The 22,694-nt window shown below is 42.4% G+C and overlaps 1 protein-coding gene and 1 long non-coding RNA gene across 2 annotated transcripts; both read right to left on the reverse strand.

The window, feature by feature from the left end:
- Nucleotides 1–1,184: 1,184 nt before the first annotated feature.
- Nucleotides 1,185–18,299, reverse strand: gpr139 (G protein-coupled receptor 139). The gene is made up of 3 exons (XM_044332607.1): nt 18,046–18,299; nt 13,709–13,711; nt 1,185–6,962 (listed from the first exon to the last, which is right to left on the reverse strand). The coding sequence occupies exons 1-3, from the start codon at nt 18,191–18,193 to the stop codon at nt 5,983–5,985; spliced, it is 1,131 nt and encodes a 376-aa protein (XP_044188542.1). The 5' UTR covers nt 18,194–18,299; the 3' UTR covers nt 1,185–5,982.
- A 1,352-nt stretch (nt 18,300–19,651) lies between these two features.
- LOC122967486 lies at nt 19,652–21,765 on the reverse strand. Its single transcript, XR_006398618.1, has 2 exons — nt 20,087–21,765; nt 19,652–19,957 (listed from the first exon to the last, which is right to left on the reverse strand). It is a non-coding gene; the product is annotated as an uncharacterized LOC122967486 (long non-coding RNA).
- Between the last annotated feature and the right edge of the window lie 929 nt (nt 21,766–22,694).

The following is a 22,694-nucleotide window of genomic DNA, read 5'->3' on the forward strand; positions in this document are numbered from 1 at the left end:
CCCTGAAATTATAACAAAGTGTTATCACATTAACAGACCCACCTGCACAGTGTGACTACACACACATTGCAGTAAACTGGTGGACTGTCTTAAATGCTCTGCAGTGTGTTTAGGATGCTTCAAGGTCAGGTCACCATGCACATGTTGATTTTCAGTGATCATCTGTGGTTATTTGGTTAGAAAACTCACAGATGGAGTGTGTATCTCTGACGATAACACCCTGGTGTGTGGCTTATATCGTTTTAATGCTGTACAGTTGGATGTGGAGGGACTCTTAGAATTTTGCAATGTCAATAAGCAGTTTTATCATCTGTCAAGAGAGATATTCTGTGCAAGATCTTTATACTTATATCAAATGAATATATAATAGTTGACACTTTATTTTACAAGTCCCCAATAATTGAATTAATAATTTCCTGGAAAGAACTATGTAATTTGGTGCTAATAGTAAGAAAAATAAGAATTTCCTTGTAAGAAAAGCTCAATTTAATCAAAGGCACATATTAATCAATTACTTATTCATGGGAAACTTTATTGCTTGTATACAGAAATGAAAATTTTTGCATGTTCAGCTGACCTTGGAATAGTTTAATTGGGTGTTTAATTCTTGACAATAATAAGAAGTTATACGGAAAGTATTCAACAGTTATGGACCCTTAAATCAAAGCATTACTTCAAATTATGACAATTTTTTCAGATTATTTTATTTGGAAGTATTCAGAATGCAAAATCTTTTCCAAATTCAATAGTTATGATAACTATGAACAAGGGTTATAGTTTCATTCCAGCACTTTGGGGTGTCACAGCTTTGGTAGATATTCCTTCCTTCCTGAAATAAAACTCCTCATATCCATTTATCAGCACAGAACCACCAGATCTTTCAGCGAGGCAGAACATTGAGTTGGTGCTTATTTTCTGCAACGTTGCTGAAATCAGCAAGTAATGTACTGTAACCAGATGTAGTATGTCCAAATAAAGTAAAAAAGACACTGCTGAATATAATGTTGTTCAGATTTACCTTACTACATTTTTTCCATTCCCTCACTGTCTTTCTTTTTATTTGAGTTTAAAGTGTAATTTTGCATGCAGGGGGAAAAAAACACAGATCATCAGCAGTCTCAGCCTTTAGAGATACTGTTCTTTATTTCTTTAATCAAAAATATTCATATTGGTCAATACTTTTCTGCATACTTTCTCACAGCACAGTAATACATACTCTTTATATGGTCAATACATTCATTAGGAGGGAAAAATGAATAATGCAAGCCTATAATCACTCCAGTACAATCATAAAACCACAGTTTTGAAACACTGCCATGAGGAGAGGTAAAAGACTGCTCAAAAAAGGTCATTGTGTAGAAAATCACAATCTGAAAAATACCAACAAAAATGCCAGAAGCGTCATTTGTACATTCATGAATATATTGTTATAATACTGTGCTGTATGTAATTATATTCTTCATGATTTAGTATAAATACATATTTGATTTTGTACATTACAGGTCCTATGGCACAAACACTTTTTAAAGCTTCTTTCTGTCTAACACGGACATTATGTACACACGCACACACACGCACACGCACACACACACACACACACACACACTGAAGAGCTAAGCAGGTAGAGAGAGACAGACAGAGAGGAAACGGAGCAGAGCAGGATGTGCAAGAGAGAAAATACAATTTTCCCCTGTGATTGATTTAGGTTTGGTTATCTTTTTAATACCTGGCTGAAGAAAATATAGATCCTGGGCATTTTTTTCCTCATAATTGGGAAGATTTCTTGGCATCACCCCCTGTCACACACACTCCCTCCCACCTGCTCCCGAGTGCCTCACGTGGGATATGAAGGGACACCTGCATGTGACACTCTTTTCACCCACCCACTCATCCCTCCACTTTGGTTTCCCAGCATGCTTGCCTCATTCCCTGGTGGCCCAGGGAATGAGGCACGCCAATGGCCCTGGTTCTCTCACAAATGTCACATTAACATGGCCGAAACACTGAAAAGGGTTACCACGTGAAATGAATGTCATGGCAACATTGATCTGGCATGAGCTCCTCAGGCTTAATGCACCAAAGCCAAAGCCTTTTTTTTATGATTTTGCTTTTTTAATCATCCCAGTCTGATCAATATAGGCAATATTGATTAGCATTAAAGCGCATATTTTAGTGCCTTTACACTAAATGAAATGTAACACCTTGCTGCTCTGTAACAGTCATGACTTTGATGGACTGGAGGTCGAGGAGCTTGCCGAGTGATTACTGGTTATCGACCCTTCGGCCATTCATCTCCATCAAATGATGCTTGATGTCCACCAGCTTCAACTCAAGGTCCCTACATGCATGGATCAATTTTCTGATGAGAAATGATGGAGCGATATGCTCAGTATGCACACGAGGCACAAAAGACTCCAAGCTAATCAGTTAACGAGTAACAAGGACACTTGTGAAATTAACTTTGAGCAGGTGCATTTGACATAAAGTGGGAGGAAAGAGGGATGAGAGGGAGCAGTACAAAGTGAAGAAGATAAAGAGCAGGTGGCAATCTGAACTCCCCCCTTCACTGCAATTTTGAAGAAAATCAATTTGTGTGGAACAAAGAAATGGGAATTGAAGGTGGAAGAGCCAGTTATGGCTTGAGTCCACAATTGAACTGAAACAGGGTAGTTTGGAAGTTGGAGAATCAGGTTTACACCAATAAAGTAATCTCTGATGGAAATAGAAATTGGAAAGACTATCATGTAAGCCAACAGTTTGAATTTGTGCACATACAGCACAAATAAATGTTGTTAATGTACCTTTGACCCTGGCTGGTTCTGATAACTTGTTACTCACCAGATACATTGCTGAGAGTGGATGGTTTGTGCACAACTTTACCTACTTACAAGCAGTCTTAAAGGGTCACAGCTCTTGTAGAATGAGATTTAATAGTGAGTTTTAATAGTGTTTCTCAAATTGCTCATGTGCTTTTAAAATGTTAATCGCTATTTATCTTTTCATCTCACCTTTCATATATTTTTAGAAATAATGGTGAAGTATTTTTCAATAGTACATACGTCACACTAAAAAGGCACATTTTGACTTCTCTATACTAATTACTTTTCCTGTTTATGGACCAAATATTGCATCATCTACATCCATCATTGGACACTCCTTTCCTTTCAAACAGTGCAGGAATTTAATCAGTCTAAAAACCTTATGACCCAATATACTACTGCCACGTTTACATCATATGGGACGGAGAGTTAGAGGAACTGGCCATGTGAGATTTAAAAATACTGTGAATTGACAATAAAGCAATGAATTAATTAATTTTGGGTATAATTCTAAATGGACATTGGCTGACATGAGGCATCCATTTTTGCTTTTGTTTTCAGGCATTTCTGCATTATTTGGCACCAAGTTGAAGCTTTCAGAAAAATCCATGTTTCCAAGTCATATTTACAACTTGGAAGTCGACATTAATACAAATTACAAGTCTGTAACTGGTAATTACGGTAAGTCTGATAAGTCATGACGGTTGCACAAACTCATCAGTCATATACAGTATCAGTCTAAAGTTTGGACACCCCTTCCAATTCACTTGAATAAGAAAGTGTGTCCAAACTTTTGGCTGATACTGTATGTGTGAATATCTTGTTTGCTGCTGTCTTTAATTATTTTTCTTCCATACAAATGTGCATTGCAACACAAGCCATCTGGCAGTGGTTAAACATCTTCCCAAGTGAAACCAAGTATCAATCCACCCACTGTATGTAAATCAGAACAAATATAAACATATGGAAATGTCTTTAATAATCCACTGCATTTTAAAATTATATTATGAAACTGGTAAGTTGTTTAAACTGGCTGATAACTGTTGCTATTTGCCTTAAAGAACTCTATTGTAAAGCTGTGTCTTGCCATGCCCTCATATCTCAGCAGTGACGTTAAATGTTATTATAACTGACATGAATAATGGCCAAAACTATGAACCCCTTGCCCTGATTTTCAGCTACAGCCAGTTTTTGTTTTATTAGTTGCTGAGGTGAAAGAAAGAAACGACATACACACACACACATTCCCCCGTCCCCAAACAGTGTCAGACGTTTGAGTGCCGAACAAGAGTTTTGGAGGGCATGACTTTATCAGCTATGACAGACGCACCAAACATTCATCAGATTTAAAGCCTTATCCATTTAAAAAAAGAAAGGCCTGATGTGTCTGATTCCTCCAGGCAGGTAATAGAAATAGAATAGAAATCTGCCCTTTGGCACAGCTCCATTCTTTTTTTTAAGTTTAGTTTTGGGCAGGAAATACAGGGGGAGAAGGAGGGGTATGGCATACAACAAGGGTCCCCTGGCCAGGAGTCAAACCATGGACAATGTGGTATGCGCCTTAGCCATGAGGCCACCAGGGCGCCCTGCCACGGCTCCATTCTTGCTGGATATGAACACTGCTAATGCCCCAAGGTGTCTGCAGAATGGATGTGCATTGATCTCGATGTGCTCTTTCAGTTGGCAATACAGCGCAAGGTGTGTGTGTATGTTCACATTTATGGTTTGTTACCGGGCAGAACTCAGGCAGCACTATTGATGTACGTGACTGTGTTTCGGTGTAAAATGTTACTGAACTGCCATCAGCCGGCAGCAGAATGAGCAGAGCTGATATGTGTCACTGTGGCTGTGAGACCAAATTCACTGCTGCATCATAGGACAGAAAACCTTGGATGGGGGAAACAAACCGAAGGGAAGAAAAGCAGATATTTTCTGTCCTCTCTCTCTGTCTGTCTCTCTCTCTTTCTCAGTCTCAGACAGCAAAAGGATTACATTCATTATATTCATCCAGATAATGGCGAACAGTAAATCATCAGGGTCCATTAATAGTTAATAGAGGACTATCTACTAATAGCAGAAATTTCCTCTTCCTAATATTGGAAATGTGATTACTAGATTAATGACACCTTGGAGCCCACCAACCCCAAGTCATATTTTTTGTCTCATATTTGTATGAAGCTATAATAACAGTCAAGTCTACCATTAATAAATATTTAACCAACAATAAGCAGAGTGCCTACTCATCCTACAACAATCTGTGAGCTTGGATGTGGGATAACTTGCTCTTCCATAGCATGTGCCGACTCGTAAGTGACCTGCACTGCTAGGATGAACTCAGCACACACACAAGGAAAGTCAGTGAGGGCTGTTCATTTTTTTTAATAAAAGCCCAAATTAGCATGCCTTTGAGACTCCTCTGCATATTAAACTGGAAACGACAGCGCTGTTTTACATTGCTTGAGAGACAGTCAGTACTGTGGGCAGTGGACACACCATCAGTGGCTCTGCCTGAGTGAATCACCCCTCGAGGTGAGATGTTTCGTGCCCAGACTCTGACTGGATCTTTCTGGAAATGACTCCCAGTGGACAAAGGCGCAGCTGTTCAAAGTTCCTCACTGTTGGCAGCAATGCACAACAGAGAGCGTCCATTAATGAACCAATATCACCAGGCATTTGATGCTTCAACGAGGATACATCTAGTTGTCACTTTAGACGTTAGCACTGTTACAAATGGTGGCTCATAAACGTCAGTGATAGATGGTGGTGATATGTCTTTATCAGTCTGTGATTTCAGGCAATAAAACAGTCTGGAGTCGCTCACTCAAGCAGCAGTCACTTACAGTACCAATTTTTTTTTTTGCATGGTGGAAACAATCAACATCTATTTGATGCTGGTCGCTGCTTTGTGATTACTTTATTGAACATGAGCGGCCTTGCCATTTTCTGCCAAGCACGCATCTGTTGTTTGCTTTTCCACCTTGCTAACCCTACCACTGTGTTATCGCTCAAAGCTAGCTAAACTGTCACCTCTGTTCCCACCGGGCGTGTTGACATTTTCAAGCCTCAGAGAGTCCCATGCGGGCAAAGCTGGTCGCCAAGGAGACAAAGCCCCGACATGTTCCCCAACGATTGAGGGTGGGGGCAGCTGCTGGTGGCTGAGGACTCAAGAGGAAATACAGATGGGCTTTCCGTTTTTGTCATACTGGTACACCAACATCTTGATGCAGTGGGAGTTGGCTGGTGAGATCCAGGGACTGCTTGTGATAGAGAAATTGTGGCTGGCGTAGAATGGCGGGGGCTGCTTCCGGCAGTGGACCAGCGCTCGCAGCACATTAGCCGCCATGCCCCTGAAGCGCTTGCTGATGAAACAGTAGAGAAAGAAGTTGACACCGGTGTTGAGCAATGCTAGCATGTTCGCCAAGTCGGTGAGCATGTGGAGCAGTCGGCCAGCACCTTGTGAGGTTGGAGGAGGGGAGTAAAAGTGGTAGAGGATCATGAGGGTGCGCGGGGCCCACAAGACAGCGAAAATGGAGGTGATGGCGAGGAGAATGGCGGTGGTCTTGCCAGTAGAGTAGCCACGCAGACGGAAACAGCTGCGGCGTCTGCGTAGCTTGCGCACGATTACAGCATTGAGGGAGAAGAAGACGGTGCAGGGGAGGAGGTAGACAGTGGCACAATGGGCCCACACCAGGACATGTTGAGCCACAGTTCTTCTGTTGCCCTCTCCTCCGCCACCGCTGCCCACCCCGGGCAGGCTGTGCCACAGCTCAGGCCACCAGTAATACGGGGCTGCAGAGAGAAGACACCCAATGTACACGGCAAATATCACCTTTCGTGTGCGTGCTGGATAGGAGACTGTGTGGTAGCGCAGCGGGTGGCAAACAGCAATGTAACGGTCAATGGTGAGAGGCACAGTGATCCAGATGGAGGTGTGGATGGAGGAGAACTCCAGAACCTGCACTGCATTGTTTATTGATGGCGGCAGCGGCGTGGCCAAAATAAAATCCTCCAGTATGAAGTCAACAAAAACAATGAGGAGCAGGACGAGGATGTCGGCAGCCGCCAGTGCCAGGAGATAGTTGTAGGAGGACTTCTGACGACGCAGCACCAGCTGGGACAGGATGACCACTGTCAGGATGTTGGCTAGGGGGAGGAAGGATGTGTGAAGATGATTGAAAGTAGATAGGTCAGGGAAATGATGGGGAGGGAGAAAGTATGATGAGATTGGAAAAGGAATGGGTGTAGGTCAGGGCAAGGAAGGAAACAGAGAGATTGAGTGTTAGTGGGCAGGTAATTGAAAAGGGGCAACACTCATCCTGCCAACAACAAACTAGAAAAAGAAAATAAATAGAGATGCAGTCGATAGCAACAGAGATGTAGCGGACAGGTACGGCAGGTGGTAGCACAAACACAACACGATAAACAAACAAATTGTGTGGAAATTGTTCAGCACCATCAACAACATATCTATACCAAAACAAATTTAGCAGCTTGGATGCAACTTCTGCCCCCTGCAATATTTCCTTTCAGTTTCAGCCCACTATATGCAAAAAAATATCCTAATCCATTACTGTCCGCAGTCAGTATTTACCATGTTCAACCAGCTCTCCTTCTCTATAATCCTTCCCCTGTTTATTTCTCCCTTTTCTTTTTCCCTTCATCTACACCTGCTGTGTAATTTCTGCAGCACCTGCCTCTGCCTTTGGCCAAATTGTTATCTCTAATAAAGAGTAAAGCCACAACAAAAACAGGGGGCCAACATGCAGCATCACAGCCTTGGCAATCTGCTGAGTTCACTACTACCCGCCACCCTGCCGCCGGCAATTTAGCTCCTAAAACAAACCACAAGGACACCCCATCTCTTCCTGTCTGTCACTCATTTTCAATCTTTACTCCACACCTCCAACATATACTGTTACACCTTCTCTTCCATGTTGCCAAATGAAATGTTTCCCCATCTGTCTCACCTCCTTCCATCTTTCACATGACAGGTAAATAGCCCATATGGAGGACATGAGGAGTACAATGCTACTCTCTCATTGTTTTCTAAAAAGAATGTGGACACAAAGGCCTGGATGTAATTTATCCCACTGCTGCGTTTACCAAAGCATGACCTCTGTGTGCCTGCATCAGACAGCAGGAGCACAGCTTCTGTCTCTCACGTGGAACTGCAGTTGGCAATTGAATTGAACAGCTTTATTACACATCTTTTTTTCTTTATTGTCCTATTCTGTTTCCTATAGTCCCTCTTTATTCCCAGGTTGTTCCCCTAATCTTCTATCTAACGACATTTGAGTGCACAGCTTGTGGACATGGGCAAAGCTTTCCCAAATTATTCCCAATTACTGTGATGTAGAAGCTTGAGCAAAATAATAAAATCTGTCTAACTAGTCCTTGTCAGTACAAAGAGTTCTTAAGGGGTAAAAATATTTACAGGGATACTGTATATTTTTTCTGTCACATGCTCATAAATGCTAACCATTGGATTATCTAAAAAATAATTTGTCACCAAGTTTATAATGAGATTGTGTTTTCAAATTCAACTCAAGGTCCACATACTTGCTTTCTCAGAGTTTTCAATTGCAACTCACGTGGCATTGGATGTACTTCCTTGATCTTTATTATCTCTGACTTACAATCCACAAGTAACACTTAGGTCATATGATGGCATTTGAGCCAGTTCCATTCACTGATAAAGACCATAAAATGCAGGTGAAAGCTCAGTATACAAACATTTACGATGTAGGCCTATCTAATGACTATTTGTATGTGAAAGGCGATTTTCCAGCCTGCAACTTTACTTGTCTTGTTTCAATCTTCCCCTTTTATCACCTTGTTTTTTTTGTTTTTTTTTGTGGCAGGCTGAGAGAAGGAGTTTTGAATTTGGATCGGGTGGACACAAATACAACTACACATGAATGCCAATGTCACTCTGTATCTGTTGGATGTGAAAATAGGCAACTGTTTGCTAATGCATTTGCCATATCAACTTAAATGTTGGTAATATGTTGAGTTTAAAACTTGTTTCTGCTGTGACCAAGTACGGTAATTTGTGAAAAGTTGATGTTGACATATTTTTTGACACATTTTTGTGACTGTGTGATGTTACATAAGAGTAATCGTGAAAAGCCTCTTATATTTGGAAGTGTCTTGCAGAAGAGACAAGCATATTTGACATGGAAGTGTAAAATTTAAAGGCATTATAAGAGGAAATCAGTATTTTCCCAATGGATCCAAAGATTCCCATTTCATATTGTACTGGTGTAATTGTATCTACCCTTTACTGCTTTCAATCCATTTCATGTAGGGAAACTTGCTAGTGCAGCATGAAGCCATCTCCAATCTGTTTTCTCAGACGAAGATTCCTCTGACATTGATCTGCATCACAGCATTACTGAGACATCAATGCACTTAGCAGCCGTGATTGTCCATATAGCATATGTGTGTGTCTGTGTGTGTGTGTGTGTGTGTGTGTGTGTGTGTAGGGGGGGTGACTGTTCTGTGGTCCTGTCCCAGTCTTCGGTAATAGATCTGGGATTGGATTAAATATGGCAGCTTGGAGTCTGGTACATCACACTTCACAGCCTCAGCCACTATCAGCTGATTACAAATTACAAAGCCGGCTCCAGATAATGACTAAAGATGTCCTTGCCAGACTGGAGGATGTGCAGCGGAACACACTCACATTAACACATGTCTGCGCACGCACACACGCCAGCGAACACACAGATCATTAGTGATGCGCCAATTCATTAACATAGGAACTATCAATAACCATAAATGGGATGTCAAAGAAGCTTACAAGACTCAACAAGCCAATATGTGTAGGGCCACTGGATTGCACTACACCCCCATCACCCCCCAGCCCAGCTGCTTGTACACCACACTAGCCTCTGCACAGACAAGTTAAATTGCTTTCATCTTGAATCCTCGTTGAGTGTGATATTGATTCTTTGTTTTCATCTGCTGGTCATTCACTTTCTGCCTGTTTCTTCTTCTTCTAGTTGTATATCTCTAGAGATATCAATCAATCCAGAGTGCAATTTCAATAAAATTACAGGTTTACCTTAGACTCAAGGATATGGAGTTTCAGGATTGGGATGATGAGGTTTATAATAAGGCTCACAGCCATCACTACAAGTTGTTTGAGACTGCTTTTGTTTTTGAATTTTTTTTTTCCCCCTAGGCCTGTGTACAGAGCAAATGACAGGAGATCAATGACAAGTATCACTATATATCAGTTGATCCTAGCTTTGGTTTAACAATACAATTAGTGTAAACACTGTTAAATTTGAAAAAGTATTACTACTATGTATTACTAATATTAAAAATACCAATAAATTCACTAATGAAATAATAATGGCTACTTTTAAGTGACTATTAAATTCTTACCAGAGTGTTGGTTCAGTTTTATATTTGTTTATTTATTCATTTACTTACATTTTTCTTATTTATTGTATTGACCAGTATGTAACCATGCCCATAAACTTCCTTGAGGGGTCTAAAAACTCTGGTCAGTCCATCTAAGCTAGTTGTTCCCAACTGGTTGGGAGTCACAAGATAAGTCTGGGTCCCAAGATGATTAACAGGACAGGACAGCAGAATAAAAACATATTTCTACAACACAAAATAGTTGTTTTCTTTTTAAAGATATATTTAACCTCTTCAGTCCTCTAAAACAAACAAAAAACAATCTGAGATGGAAGAATCACATTTTGGTTGAACTGGTCATAACCTGTTGACATCTGCAACCTGTGACAAGGGGTCTCAAGTAAAAGACATGTAAACTTAGGTGTGAAAAAGGGGTCACATGCCAAAAAAGGGTTGAGAAACACTGAATAAATGGCTTACAGACAGTCTGAGTAGGTGCTCATTTGTTAAGCTACTATATTTTTCTGGTCTTGGCTTTTTGCTCATTTCATTTCAACAACCTCCTTTTGTCCTTGTCTGCTCATACTGACTCTTGTTTCCCATACAGCTGCCCCTCACAGCTGTCAGTGTGTATTGTATGTACACCTGCAACCTCTCACCTGATTTATCCAAGAGGAGGGACGTTATCAGCACTTTTTTGTTTGAGGCAAAGTTTCCTGTTAAGCCTTGAGCTGCTCAAAAAAAAATTCCTGATGGGGACCCATTAGAAATCCAGTACAATAGACCTCACCTTTAATCCATCACCTTGCTTTCTCTATTGCACCTCTGCCCATTAACTCTCTTGCTTTGTTTCTTCCTGTCCACATGCTGCTAAACAGAGAGGAGTGACATGGAATAGAAACAGTGAGGTGTTTACTGTCACCGGCTTGGTATTATTCTGTTTGGGCTCCCCAGTGAGATGCGGCCTTCTACAGACAAACAAAAGGGATCCACGGCGAGCTTGACATTTCCATTTAGTTCTAGCCAGCTTGCATTCATTCCATTCATTTCAATTGACTCCTGCTCTTTATGTTGTCTCTGGTGCCGGGGGGCGGGGGGCTAGAGCCGGATGGATCTGTTCGGCATTCTGGGGGTATGAGGTGGCACATGCAGGGCTCATCTCAGCAGGGACGGGGACAGGCGACGAGCTGGAGAGATGCACGCTCATGCAGACACACAGAGCAGAGACATGAGGAAGACACATACACAGACACAGACACACACACACACACACACACACACACACACACACACACACACACACACAGCTGTCCATGCATGCATACAAAGACATCTGGATATCACGCCTGGACTCACAGACATTCAGGCGGACACACACTCCGACACGCATGTACACATGCAAAATTTCCCCATCTTTTCCATTTTTTTTTCTTTGCAGGGAATAATAAGTGAGCAGAGGGCTCGTCTCCAGCTGAGAGAGGATTAGAATGACCTGTAGGACAGATAATGGGCTGCTGTGTGTGTTTGTCTGTCTCCATTTGCTTGTGTCTTTGTGCGTGTGTGTGTGTGTGTGTAAATGTTTGCATGGGTGACCCCTTCTGTCTATTTGTGTGGGAGTGCTTTTGTGTCTCCACTCCCCCCGCTGCTCCTCTAATATAACGAGAGACAGGACCATTGACGTTGTTTAGCGGGAAAAGAGAAGGCACAGCGTGCTCCCTGAGGTGTGTAACGAGGCTGACTCATCCCACCACTAAAGGGACGTGTTCAGACGGGCTGTCGACAAACGACGCTGCGCAGCTTAACCCCTCCAAACCAGTGGCAAAACATTCTGCCACCCCCCCCCCCCCTCATGGTTTCTCATGGGCCTCATATAACATAGACAGAACACTGGAAGTTAAAATTATATCCTCTCCTCCAAAAAAAGAAAAGAAAAAAGAATGAAAGCAAGCAATGCAATTAAGGATTTTTTTTTTTGTCATTTGGAGGAAATTGAGGTTGAGCTTTGACGGCTTATCCGGAGGCTAATAAGACTAGAGGAGGAAACGAGTGGTAAAGAGAGGGATGAGGAAATGCACAGAGAGCGAAGGAAAGTGTGGTCTGAGGAAGGTCACAGAGAGTTAAAAAGAGAGCAGGTGATTGAGCGGGAAGGGAATGGAGGAGAGGATTAGACAGCAAGACAGAATGAGACAGAGAGAGAGGGGTATAGAGGAGAGCAGCGAAGCGGTGGGAGGAAAGGAAGAGGCGAGAGACAGGGAGGGGGTGAATATCAAAGCTTGCTTCAAAGGTCACGGGCACTTTGTTCCTGATGACAACCATTTCCCTTTTGTCTTCTGTAAGTGTCAGACCGGACATAAAGCAGGGCGATTCCTTAATTCCCCTGAACAAAAGCCAGGAGCAGATCCCAGCTACAAAGCCACATAGTGTGTATATATACATATAAAAAAAGCATACATTGAAGATGAAAATGTGACAAGTTTTCAAGCCTGAATTCTGTTCAAAGAAGAGAAACACTGATGTAGTTTTTATCACAATTCATTTACACTGAAACAAAGGCTTGTAATGTGACGCAAATGTGATAATCTCACACATTTCATTGTGAAGGTAAGATTCATCTGTGATGTGAGAGTTAATGGAGAAGGGAAGAAGACAGAGAGAGAGAGAGAGAGAAGAAAAAGGAAAATCCAAGACAGAAAAAAAAGAGCAAGCATGAGAAAAGAGATAGAAATTGAAACAGGATATTTAAGTTTAATGGGATATTAAGAGACAGAAGCCCTGGTTGCTGCTGGTGATATTGATGCTACTGCAGTGCTCTGCTGCCTGGTCACCACACTGCCTCTGCTCACCTCCATAGCCATTTATTGTACAGACAAGCCACAGTGAGTCAAAGTTTGGTGGAGATGATTGTCCTTACATCGAGGCTAACCCGACTGCCAGCGATGTGGCATTGTCGACTGACAAACCCTGCTTATCATCTTTAATGGATGCATAAACAACACTAACAAATATAATGTGCCCTTGGATCTCCTCCAAATAGGTTTTATGAGGTTCCAACTTAAAAAAAAAAAAAAGCATGAAAGGTGAAAGTTAGCTGGAGTGAGATAGAGAAGGAGAGAAATTAAATACAGAGAGAAGAGCATAAAGAAGGGTAAATGGATGGAAAGATGAAACATTAAAACCAGATCACAGCGCTGTATTTATCGTCAGATTGATGCATTGCTCAGAGCTGATTGAGTCTGCAATGCTTTTAGCAGCAGTGACAGCTTTTTGTTGTCAACTGGTCAAACAAAGTCAGCTCTGTCACTGTATCAACGCCATCTCTGATTTATTGCCTCGAACAACCCCACCATCCCCACCCCCATCCCTTTTCATCTTGCCCCCTCTGTCCTCCCGCGCCCTCTCTGGCTCATCTCCCCCATGACAAGCTGACATGCTCATCATTTCTCTCCCTGCCTCCCTCCCTCCTTCACATTTCCCCAACTGCAGACTGGAAACAAACCAGAGCTAAAAACCTCAACCACCCTCTGTTTGATTTCACTGAATATTCACTATCCTTTCCACACTCTGTCCCTGCTTCCATCAGAGCATCAACAAAAACCTTCACATCCTCTCCTTTTCAGTCAGTTTACACCCCCTAATCTCACACTTCAGTTTCAGTGTGATAGCATCTATTAACAGGCTCCCATCCCACCATAGATGCCCCTCTCGCTGGTGCAGATTGACAGATGAATAGTCCAAACTGAAAATCGATGGAACCCATCTCTTCATTAAGTAGCAGTTGACACCTGGCCTACACTGCGGCGTGGAACGGGGGTTGTTAACGCCAAACATCCCCAACCTTTTCCCCCTCGGGTGTGTGGATAAGTGGGAGTCGGAGGAGATGTTTCCCAACTCGCACGTGTGCCAGTCACACAAGCTGACTGTTAAGCAGCCGCACAAACTGCTTCAAGGAAGAGGGAAGGGACACACCAACACACTGCACACATGTGTTTGTGTGTACATGTGCAGGAGACGCATTTATGCGCACATGTCTCCACCCCTTATTTGACCACTTGTTCATGTGGTCGGTGTTCCACACTCGATTCACATGATGGCACCTGATGATGACATTTGCTGATGAAGACCATAAGATTTAGTTGAAAGCCCTGAGTGACTATTATTTCGTTGTGTATTAAGTTTCTGAGGTCAAGAATAAACTGATGTTTAAAGGGGACATATGATGCACATTTCAAGGTCTATATTTATATTCTGGAGCTTCACTGGTATATCTTTGTATAATTTACAGTTAAAAAAACCTCCTTATTTATCTTCTCAAATACATCTGTACATGATCGATCCCGAATCTGATCCGCAATATGCGAGTGGACGACATGAACAACTGATGGAACAACCTTAGCAACAAAGGCTATGGAGCGGACGGCCATTTGTGGGCATGCGCGACTGATCTGGTGTCAGTTCGATGGTGAAGTAGACGTAACATTGCAAACGAAACGTTCACAGGAGGCTGAAGTTTGGGCTTTTGACTTGCGGGGAGCATTTTTACATACGTTCACCTCAAGTTTCGGAATTTTGACCATGTTTAACATAGACATTCAACATCATAGTAGTATAAAAATAACAGAAAATTAGGAAAATCATGATATTGCCCCTTTAAATGTGCACCATTTTTGAGTTGCAGTAACTGAAAATAACTAAGTACATTTACTCATAAAGTGTTCATACTGTAAGTTTGTTGTATTTTACCTGAGTGTTCTCCTTTTATGCTATTTTATACTATCAGCTACATTTCAGAGGCAGTAATTGTCATTTTTACTCCCCTACCTTTATTTAATAACTGATGAAATGTTTGGTTTAAAATATGTAAGTAAATGATTTGAATTCTTCTTCTGCTATTGTTGAGCAGTGATATTGAACTGACCACCTTAAAACTCTCAACGCCACATTAATGCTAATGGTGTCTAATAATTCAACGTAGCACTTGGCAGAGCAAGCAAGCAGAGCAATTAGGCTTTGGTCGAACGTGTGAAGGCAGTGTTGATTTAGCAATATAATTAAAAAGTTTTTATTATGTTAAAGAAAATATGATGAAGAAAGCCAACATTATGCAAGTTTTGGTGAAACTGGCTTTTCTAGCACCCAGCTAATGAATTCATAATTACATATGAATAATTATCAAATAGTAAACAGACTTTAATTTAATTCTTCCAGTGCCCTTGTGCTGTGCTGCACTATCTCAGACTGCACACGTTTTCTGTTAACAGATGTTTGCGTTCATTCAAATAGGCGATATTCAGGCATCAACAGCAAACTGGCTTCTGTTTGAAGACTGAGCAGCTTCAACAAATCACACTGGGGGACTAAAAAGTAGGTACGCAGGTAAAAAGTCTGCAAACGTAAAAAAAATGATTGTGTAGACAAATGTTCAACTCAAGCCATATATTCAGATCATGTACACTTACAGTTATGTCAGCTGAAGGAGGATTTCTCAACATACTATACAGTTTGTGTCCCAGCAGTGCGTGCCTTGAGACATACTGTACTCTACAAAGAGCTCTGTAATCCCAGCATGTCAAAGACTGTTTCAAACCCGGACTCCTTCATTGTGCTGTTTGCTATGCTAGCACACGTCTGTTCTGTCTCAAGCAGTGTGGTGTAGTGAGCAGAGACGGAGTAAGAGAGAGAAAGAGAGAGAGAGAGAGAGCGAGTTAGCGATTAATTAAAAAGGTGGCAATTCGTCTCAGCTCTGTCGTCTGTAGCTCCCCCACTCAGGGCTCAGAGGTGCTACTTCACTGGCTCTGCTGTTATTAATCTCTCTCTCCCTATTACTGCTCTGATCTCTCTCTTAACTCCACTCTTCTTCTTCTTCTTCTTCTTCTTCTTCTTCTGGGTGTCCTTGTCTGCCCTAAACTCCAGTCTCTCCCTGTTAATCCCCTCCTTTTTTTGTGTGTGTGTGGAGCTGTCTGTTCATCATTTCCCTAGGTCAAACAGTAATCATTTCCCGCCACTTGACTTGCGTAATCCCTTTTCTCATCACCTTGCTTCATCTCGCCGTTCACCTTTAAACCTGCGCTCTTGATGTGACCCCTCTCTGTCTGCAGCATAAAGGTCAAGTCTACGAGAAACGCACACAGACAATGACGACGTCTGTGTGAAACCCTGTTGCTGTTATTCTGATGAAACATCACTTGGTAATCAAGGTAACAGCCTCCAATCCATCGAGAGTGTTAAATACGTGCGGGTCCGTATAGGTCACACTGCTACTACTCACACATGCCGAGCTCATGAAACATTCATGATTCAGCTTGAGTGGAACGAGCTGTGTCATAATGATTAAATAAGTCGAACTCACTGCTGCAAAGTATCAGCCCACTGCACTCAACTCTGCCATTAATTCAGACAACTATTGTAGGATTGCATTACACTCTCAGGTTATTGTTACCCAGTGATTAAACAAACTGCCTCAATCACATTTGCAGGGACGACTCAGCAGTAGAATCAAATAAAACTACGGCCGCGCAGAAGGGACTATAAATGACAGCAGGGAGAATTGCTTGCGCGAGACTTGATTTGCCATCCGGGAGAAATAATTAAGCAAGATGTGATCAGAAAGGAAGACTTTACCTTTACAAGACAGCAAATCTGTGGAGCAACTGCAGTCTTGGCATACAAAACGGCATTTTCACTTTGCATTGCAGATTTGTTTTGAACTTGAACAGCTTACGTTGGTGATAACATCTCACTCCCAATCTCTATCAAAGAAAAGGGGTGCAGAGCTTAAGATTTGTTGATCTGAAGTATTTATATTAAGACAATAAATGTCACAGATTGTAGTCATGAAGGCAATATACTGTGTGGCCTTTTCATGTCATTTCAAACTTCAAATATTTAGTAAAATTGGGGTTAAATGATAAAACCCTTTATGCTGTTGGACCACAGAATAGGATCAACAATGTGTGATGGGCTGAATCAGAGAGGATATGACTGTCCACAGGGCTTTTAACATCTGAACCCCAATCTCTGATTAGGCATCAGCACTTTCCTCTTTCATCTGACCTCCACATTTTCTGTCTGTGTCTCCCTCCTGTCTCTGTCTGTCTATCTGTCTTTCTCTCTCTCTCTCTCTCTCTCTCTCTCTCTCTCTCTCTCTCTCTCTCTCTCACACACACACACACACACCACTTTGCCTCCCTGTGTGAGACTAGGTCAGCTCTCATAGATCACACAGCGGGACGGAGGCAGTAAATGGGTCTGACAATGACTGTGAATGGACTAATCAGTCAACGGTAAAGACACAACAAGGAAGCATCATTAATACAGGTCATCAAGCAGAGCCACGTAACACACACTTGTCCCCGAGGTCAAACATGAGTCATTACTCACATAATCTGTCATACACACCTGCAGCTATACCAACTCCGGATTGACCAAAAAAAGGTGCAGTTGAGATGAAAGAAAACCTTACAAGTCTCTGCATTTTCTTATTTTTCTATGGAATATTTTGAAAAGAATCAGGGTAAATGATGCTCTGCACATACAACTGCTTTTATTTATATGGTGCTTGAATATTTCTAAGAGACAAACAAATTCCGAACACAAGCACGGACAAATACATACAAATACGCATGCACATGTGATTGCCACAAGGTCAGACTGACAAATCAAACAGCGTGTGTGCAAAGAGTGACACTATACATGACACACAGTCACTCAAACCTGCAGACAAGTTCACAACAAATCAAGATGCAAAGCACAACTTCTGCAACCCACTGAAGCAGGGTTAATCAAAGATATGAGTATGACATGCACGTGATTGAACGCAAACACACATAAAACCCACTCTCACGTGCACATCTCTTACCCGGCAGGCCGAGGCAGAGCAGAATGCTGTAGTAGATGACAGGCAGTGGTCCGAGGGGGCACCCCTGGGCAACCTCAGAGGGATGCTGCCCTGGGCTCCAGGTGCTCCCATTTGGGGAGAAAACAGGAAAGATGTGGCTGTGCTCCATGGCCTCTTCTTCGTCCTCTTCCTCAGCTGCGCTCAGTGTCAAGAAGCCTGACAATGCGAGCAAACTGCCTGGTAGCCGGTTTGGGAGAGAGGGTGCTCTGTCCTTGGGTGCCAATCAGGCAGGAGTGTGTGTACGCGTGCGTTTGCGTGAAACGGCAAGGTTGAGTGTGTGAGAAGGAGGGAGGAATGGAGAGAGATGGAGGAGAGGGTGAGAGGGAGACAGCAGACGGGGAGATGCGAGAGATGATGTGTGTTAGTAGGTGATGGAGAGGAAGGAGGCGATAGGAGCGGAGAGGGAGGCGCGAAGAGGTGAGTATGAAGGTAGAAGTGGAGAGGGGAGGATGCTGCCTGAGTGTGTGAGGGAGCGAGGGGGAATGAGAGCGAGTTGAGAGCGCAGCGGGAGGAGGAAGAGGAGGAGGAGGAGGGGGAGGAAAGAGGAGGAGAGAGGAAGGTAGATGGAGAGCAAGGGCAAGTAAGGGAGAGAGGAGGCGGGAAGAAGGAGGATGAGGGAAGGTGGAAGGATGATCAGAGAGAGAAAGAGGTGAAGTGAGCGGAGTGTCTGGGTAACGTGCTCTTATTTGTGGGCAGTGAAGACACAATAAAACTGATGGAGGGACAGATGTGACAGATGAGAAAGGATAAACGGAGGGTTAAGTTATCTCTTTATAGTCCAGTATCTTCTGCAAAGGCTTGAGCGCATCATTCAGCAGCATGACATTTGCTTTTGAGTGTTGGTTCATCAGTGTTTCAAAATACTCAAGCATGTGTGTCTAAACATGCAGCCACAAGCTCATTTGCATATCATGAACCTTACACATTAATGCATGTGATTGGACACGTGTGTGTGTGTGTGTGTGTGTGCGTGTGTGTGTGTGTGTGTAGGTGTCTGTGGGAGTGGGGGTTGGGGACTGGCTGCTCAATCTAATTTGTCATGCAGTGTGAACTGTCTGGATCTTCAGCTAAAATGTGTTAATGAGCACAAAGCAGACTATGAAGTACAGAGTAATCCCTCTGAAGAAGCACAGCAGCTTCTGGTTTATCACTGGGTTTGATTTCATTATAGATCAATCAGTCTTTTTTCTTTTTTTTTTACATTTCATCTGTTTTTTGTTTATTTTACAAAACGCATTTTCTGATTCGAAGAACGCACATAAAGCATGACCATAATATTCCAATTCCATAAAAATGAGATTAATAAACATGTCCCACAATTCCTTTCCTATATGATATGTTTATTCTCTAAAACATTTTCAGCTACATTGCACTCAGCATCCTGATAAAGGTAATATAGCCCAAAACGTTTGGAGAATATATAAAGTACTAGAGAGCTGTTCAACTTTTTCATCTCTTATTCATTTGCTAGAGCTTAATGTCTTAAAATCCATTGTTTAGAATGGCCAACAGTGAAAACTTCAATTTCCAATGATATGAAAAGGAGAAAATCAGATATTTTGCTTGATTAATTATTCAAAATCTCTTTAAATCTCTGTTAAGGATTACATTTCTTTCTGTATCATGTCAATTGTTGATAGTAATTCTAAATGAAGTTATTATAAATTCCAGTCCCAACCTATTGAGGTGTTTTTTCTTCAGAGGTATTCACACTCCTCCTGTCAAACCCTTTTCCCAGGGAGAAAGTAAAGCCAATAGATGCAATAGATCAACAAAAAATTTCCCCCGACTCCCATGGTTCTTCGGCATAACCTCCATCGGTGACTTTCTTCCGCTCACAATGCAGAGTTTCCCTGCGATTCATCGCCTTGTCCTGGAACCACAATAACAACTCTCTATTCTGCCCATTGTTGCAAGAAAACCCTTTGAAACATCAAGAAGATTGTGGGTTTTGTACGTAGTCAGAATTTTGGATACATATTGTAGCAGTTGTTATTCTTACCATCAATGATTTAGAGGATCCTCTGGGCTTTTAGGTGTTGCTACATGTGCAGAAAGCAGACATCAGAGCAGCTTTGGCATGAGTACAGTCCATTTGGAGCGCTGTCAGCCGTGTCTCTGCTCTCTTGGTGCCTTTTCAGCACAATCAGGGCCTCAGCCATCTCTCTACAGGTCTGAGGAAACAGAACCACGCTCTGCTCTTCTATCTGAGTCAGATACTGTATATCATTTGAAAGGTAGCACATGACAAGGATGTGGGGGTAGGTGGGATAAGAGAGTTTCACACAAAGAAAGAGAGAAAGAAAGATGTTTTGTGGAAGAAAAGAACTCATGAGCCACTGAGCTTGTGGAGAGTAGCGGTGAAAACGGATCACAAAAGAGAATTGCAACCATCTTAAAAACCTGCTTGGGTTTGCAATTATGGTATCTTGAGCCTCTGCCACCCATCAGATGGAGGGCACTGTATGAAAAGAAGAATTAATTAGAGAAAAGGTCCAATGATGGCTGACCTGTTTCTGCCGAACGGCACTTGAATCAGACACAAGAGAGTGCAGGAAACTGGGAAGGAGTGTGGAATGGAGCGTTCACGTGCTCTTAATTCTTTTTCTCCTACATGTGAACAAATGAACTGCAGGGAGGGGAGCAGCACGATTAAGTGTTAAATAAAATATGGCCAGCTGACGTGAATTGATCACAGAGAAATGTGGGACAGAGAAAGGTGATTCTTCAAGAGTAGCGAGCGTAGCTGTGAAAGACCCCCACAGGGGCAGTGCTTGCCTGCTCTCCAGTACTTAATACAACATCATCATTGGTCCTTGTCACACAAACTCAATTACACACAATCTTCTGGCGCTTTGATATAGGCGTGATTGTGTTGTGTGTGGGTTGTTGTTTGCAGTTGGATTCAATATGGAACAACAGGAAATGTTTGTCGATTTGTATGTGTGCCATGTTGACATTTCTGTTTAGTTACTAATCAAAATTAAGCTGATCCATGTGGCCGTGCAAACTCACAGTTTATGCTGTCTTCTTCATCAGAATCAACCAAAAATGACAACATATTGGGCAACAAGCAAATAAAAGAGTGATGAAAAGCATAGGAGGAAAGATGCAGGGGGAGAATTGTTGAAACTACAACATGTACGTGTAGGGAGTCCCGGGGATTTCATCTCCAGCCTGTTAAATCCATCAGCAAGTTGTCAAATATCAGGTGGCATTAATTATGGATGCCTTCTGTAATGGCTGAGATGTTTGTTTGGTGAGCCGGTAAAATTGGACCCTGGATTTGAAGAGGAATGGGTCAGCGAGGTCACACGTGAGCGCTGCGCCTCTCTTTCTTTCCTGCTCCCCTCCAATTTAGAGAAAGCACTCAAAGAATAATGAGAAGAGTGGGAAGAAATGGGAGCGAGAGGGAGAGAGAGAGAGCGGGTGAGAGACAATACGAGAGGGTCATGTTGAATAAAACATAGCTGAGAGAAAGAGATGGATGGATGATTGGGAAAGATATGCGGAGCTTTCCACTACTGCTACTGTATTCAAGCCAGCGTATACAGTAATGTACACACCTGCATGCTCACACACTCACACGTGTCAACACGTGTAGCCTACATACTCACCCTGCACAACTTTGGATTTCACCACAGCCACTGGGGAAATTACCACAATCCCAATCATTTACACATCTAGCTGCAGCTCTGGCAGGCTCTGCAGGCCGGGACAGGCTCCCCCTCCACTCTCCCCACCCCTGAGTGAGTCTCCCTGGACTGGGCAGTCCAGTTCCTGCCCCTGTCCAGTACTGGGCACCAGCTGGTCTGAGAAGGCTCTTATAATGTCTCTGTTATTAGACTTGGGAAATGGAGACATTTAACATGGCTGCAGCTGAGACTAAAGCCCCACGGCCCTGTCTGCAAATTACATTGCTCTCACAAACAATCCCATTGAAAGAAGGCCACTGAGGAGGGACTTCGGTTTTCGAAAGTGTAGCCTTGATGACCTAGTTTCAGTGTGTGTGTGTGTGTGTGTGTGTGTGTGATCATCACTACCAAGAATCACAACAAAGTTTAACATTAATTTAAAACTAAATGTTTTCTAGCTTTATTTTTGTTGTTGCAGATAGGAGTTATATTCCTCTTTCTTCACTTTGCAAAAAACCTTTCAGCCTCTCTGCTCTCACTTTCTCAACAGTTTCCATCTAATCCTCATGTCCACTTTGATTTTCTCCCGTCCACTTTAGCTGATTTGTGTAGAGCCCCAATCTGGTCACTGGCTGTTTGTTGTTGTCTAGACTGATGCGTGTTTGTTTGCAGTTCGGCTTCTCCTATTGATCACAGCAGGTAGCATCCCATTTTGTTTGATAAAGTGTGCACATCTGAGGACTGTCTGATTCTGATCACACAGCTGAGGAAAATAGCAGTGATGGTTCTTTTTTTTAAACGCATGTGTTGATATACCTGTGTGTGTCATTTAGCACTGGTTTCCAGCCACATATGATCATATTTATACATGCACAAAGACACAAACACATGCTAAACTGAAGGGGTGTCACAGATTATGGCCTGAATGTGTGCATAATGCAACCAAATGATGATTTTTTTCCTCTCAGATTATTT

This window comes from Thunnus albacares, chromosome 17 (assembly GCF_914725855.1).
Source record: "Thunnus albacares chromosome 17, fThuAlb1.1, whole genome shotgun sequence".
In the NCBI taxonomy this organism is placed as follows: Eukaryota; Metazoa; Chordata; class Actinopteri; order Scombriformes; family Scombridae; genus Thunnus; species Thunnus albacares.

Excerpts from the sequence above, each read along its gene's own strand:
- gpr139 (XM_044332607.1), bottom strand. The coding sequence starts at position 18,193 with ATGGAGCACAGCCACATCTTTCCTGTTTTCTCCCCAAATGGGAGCACC.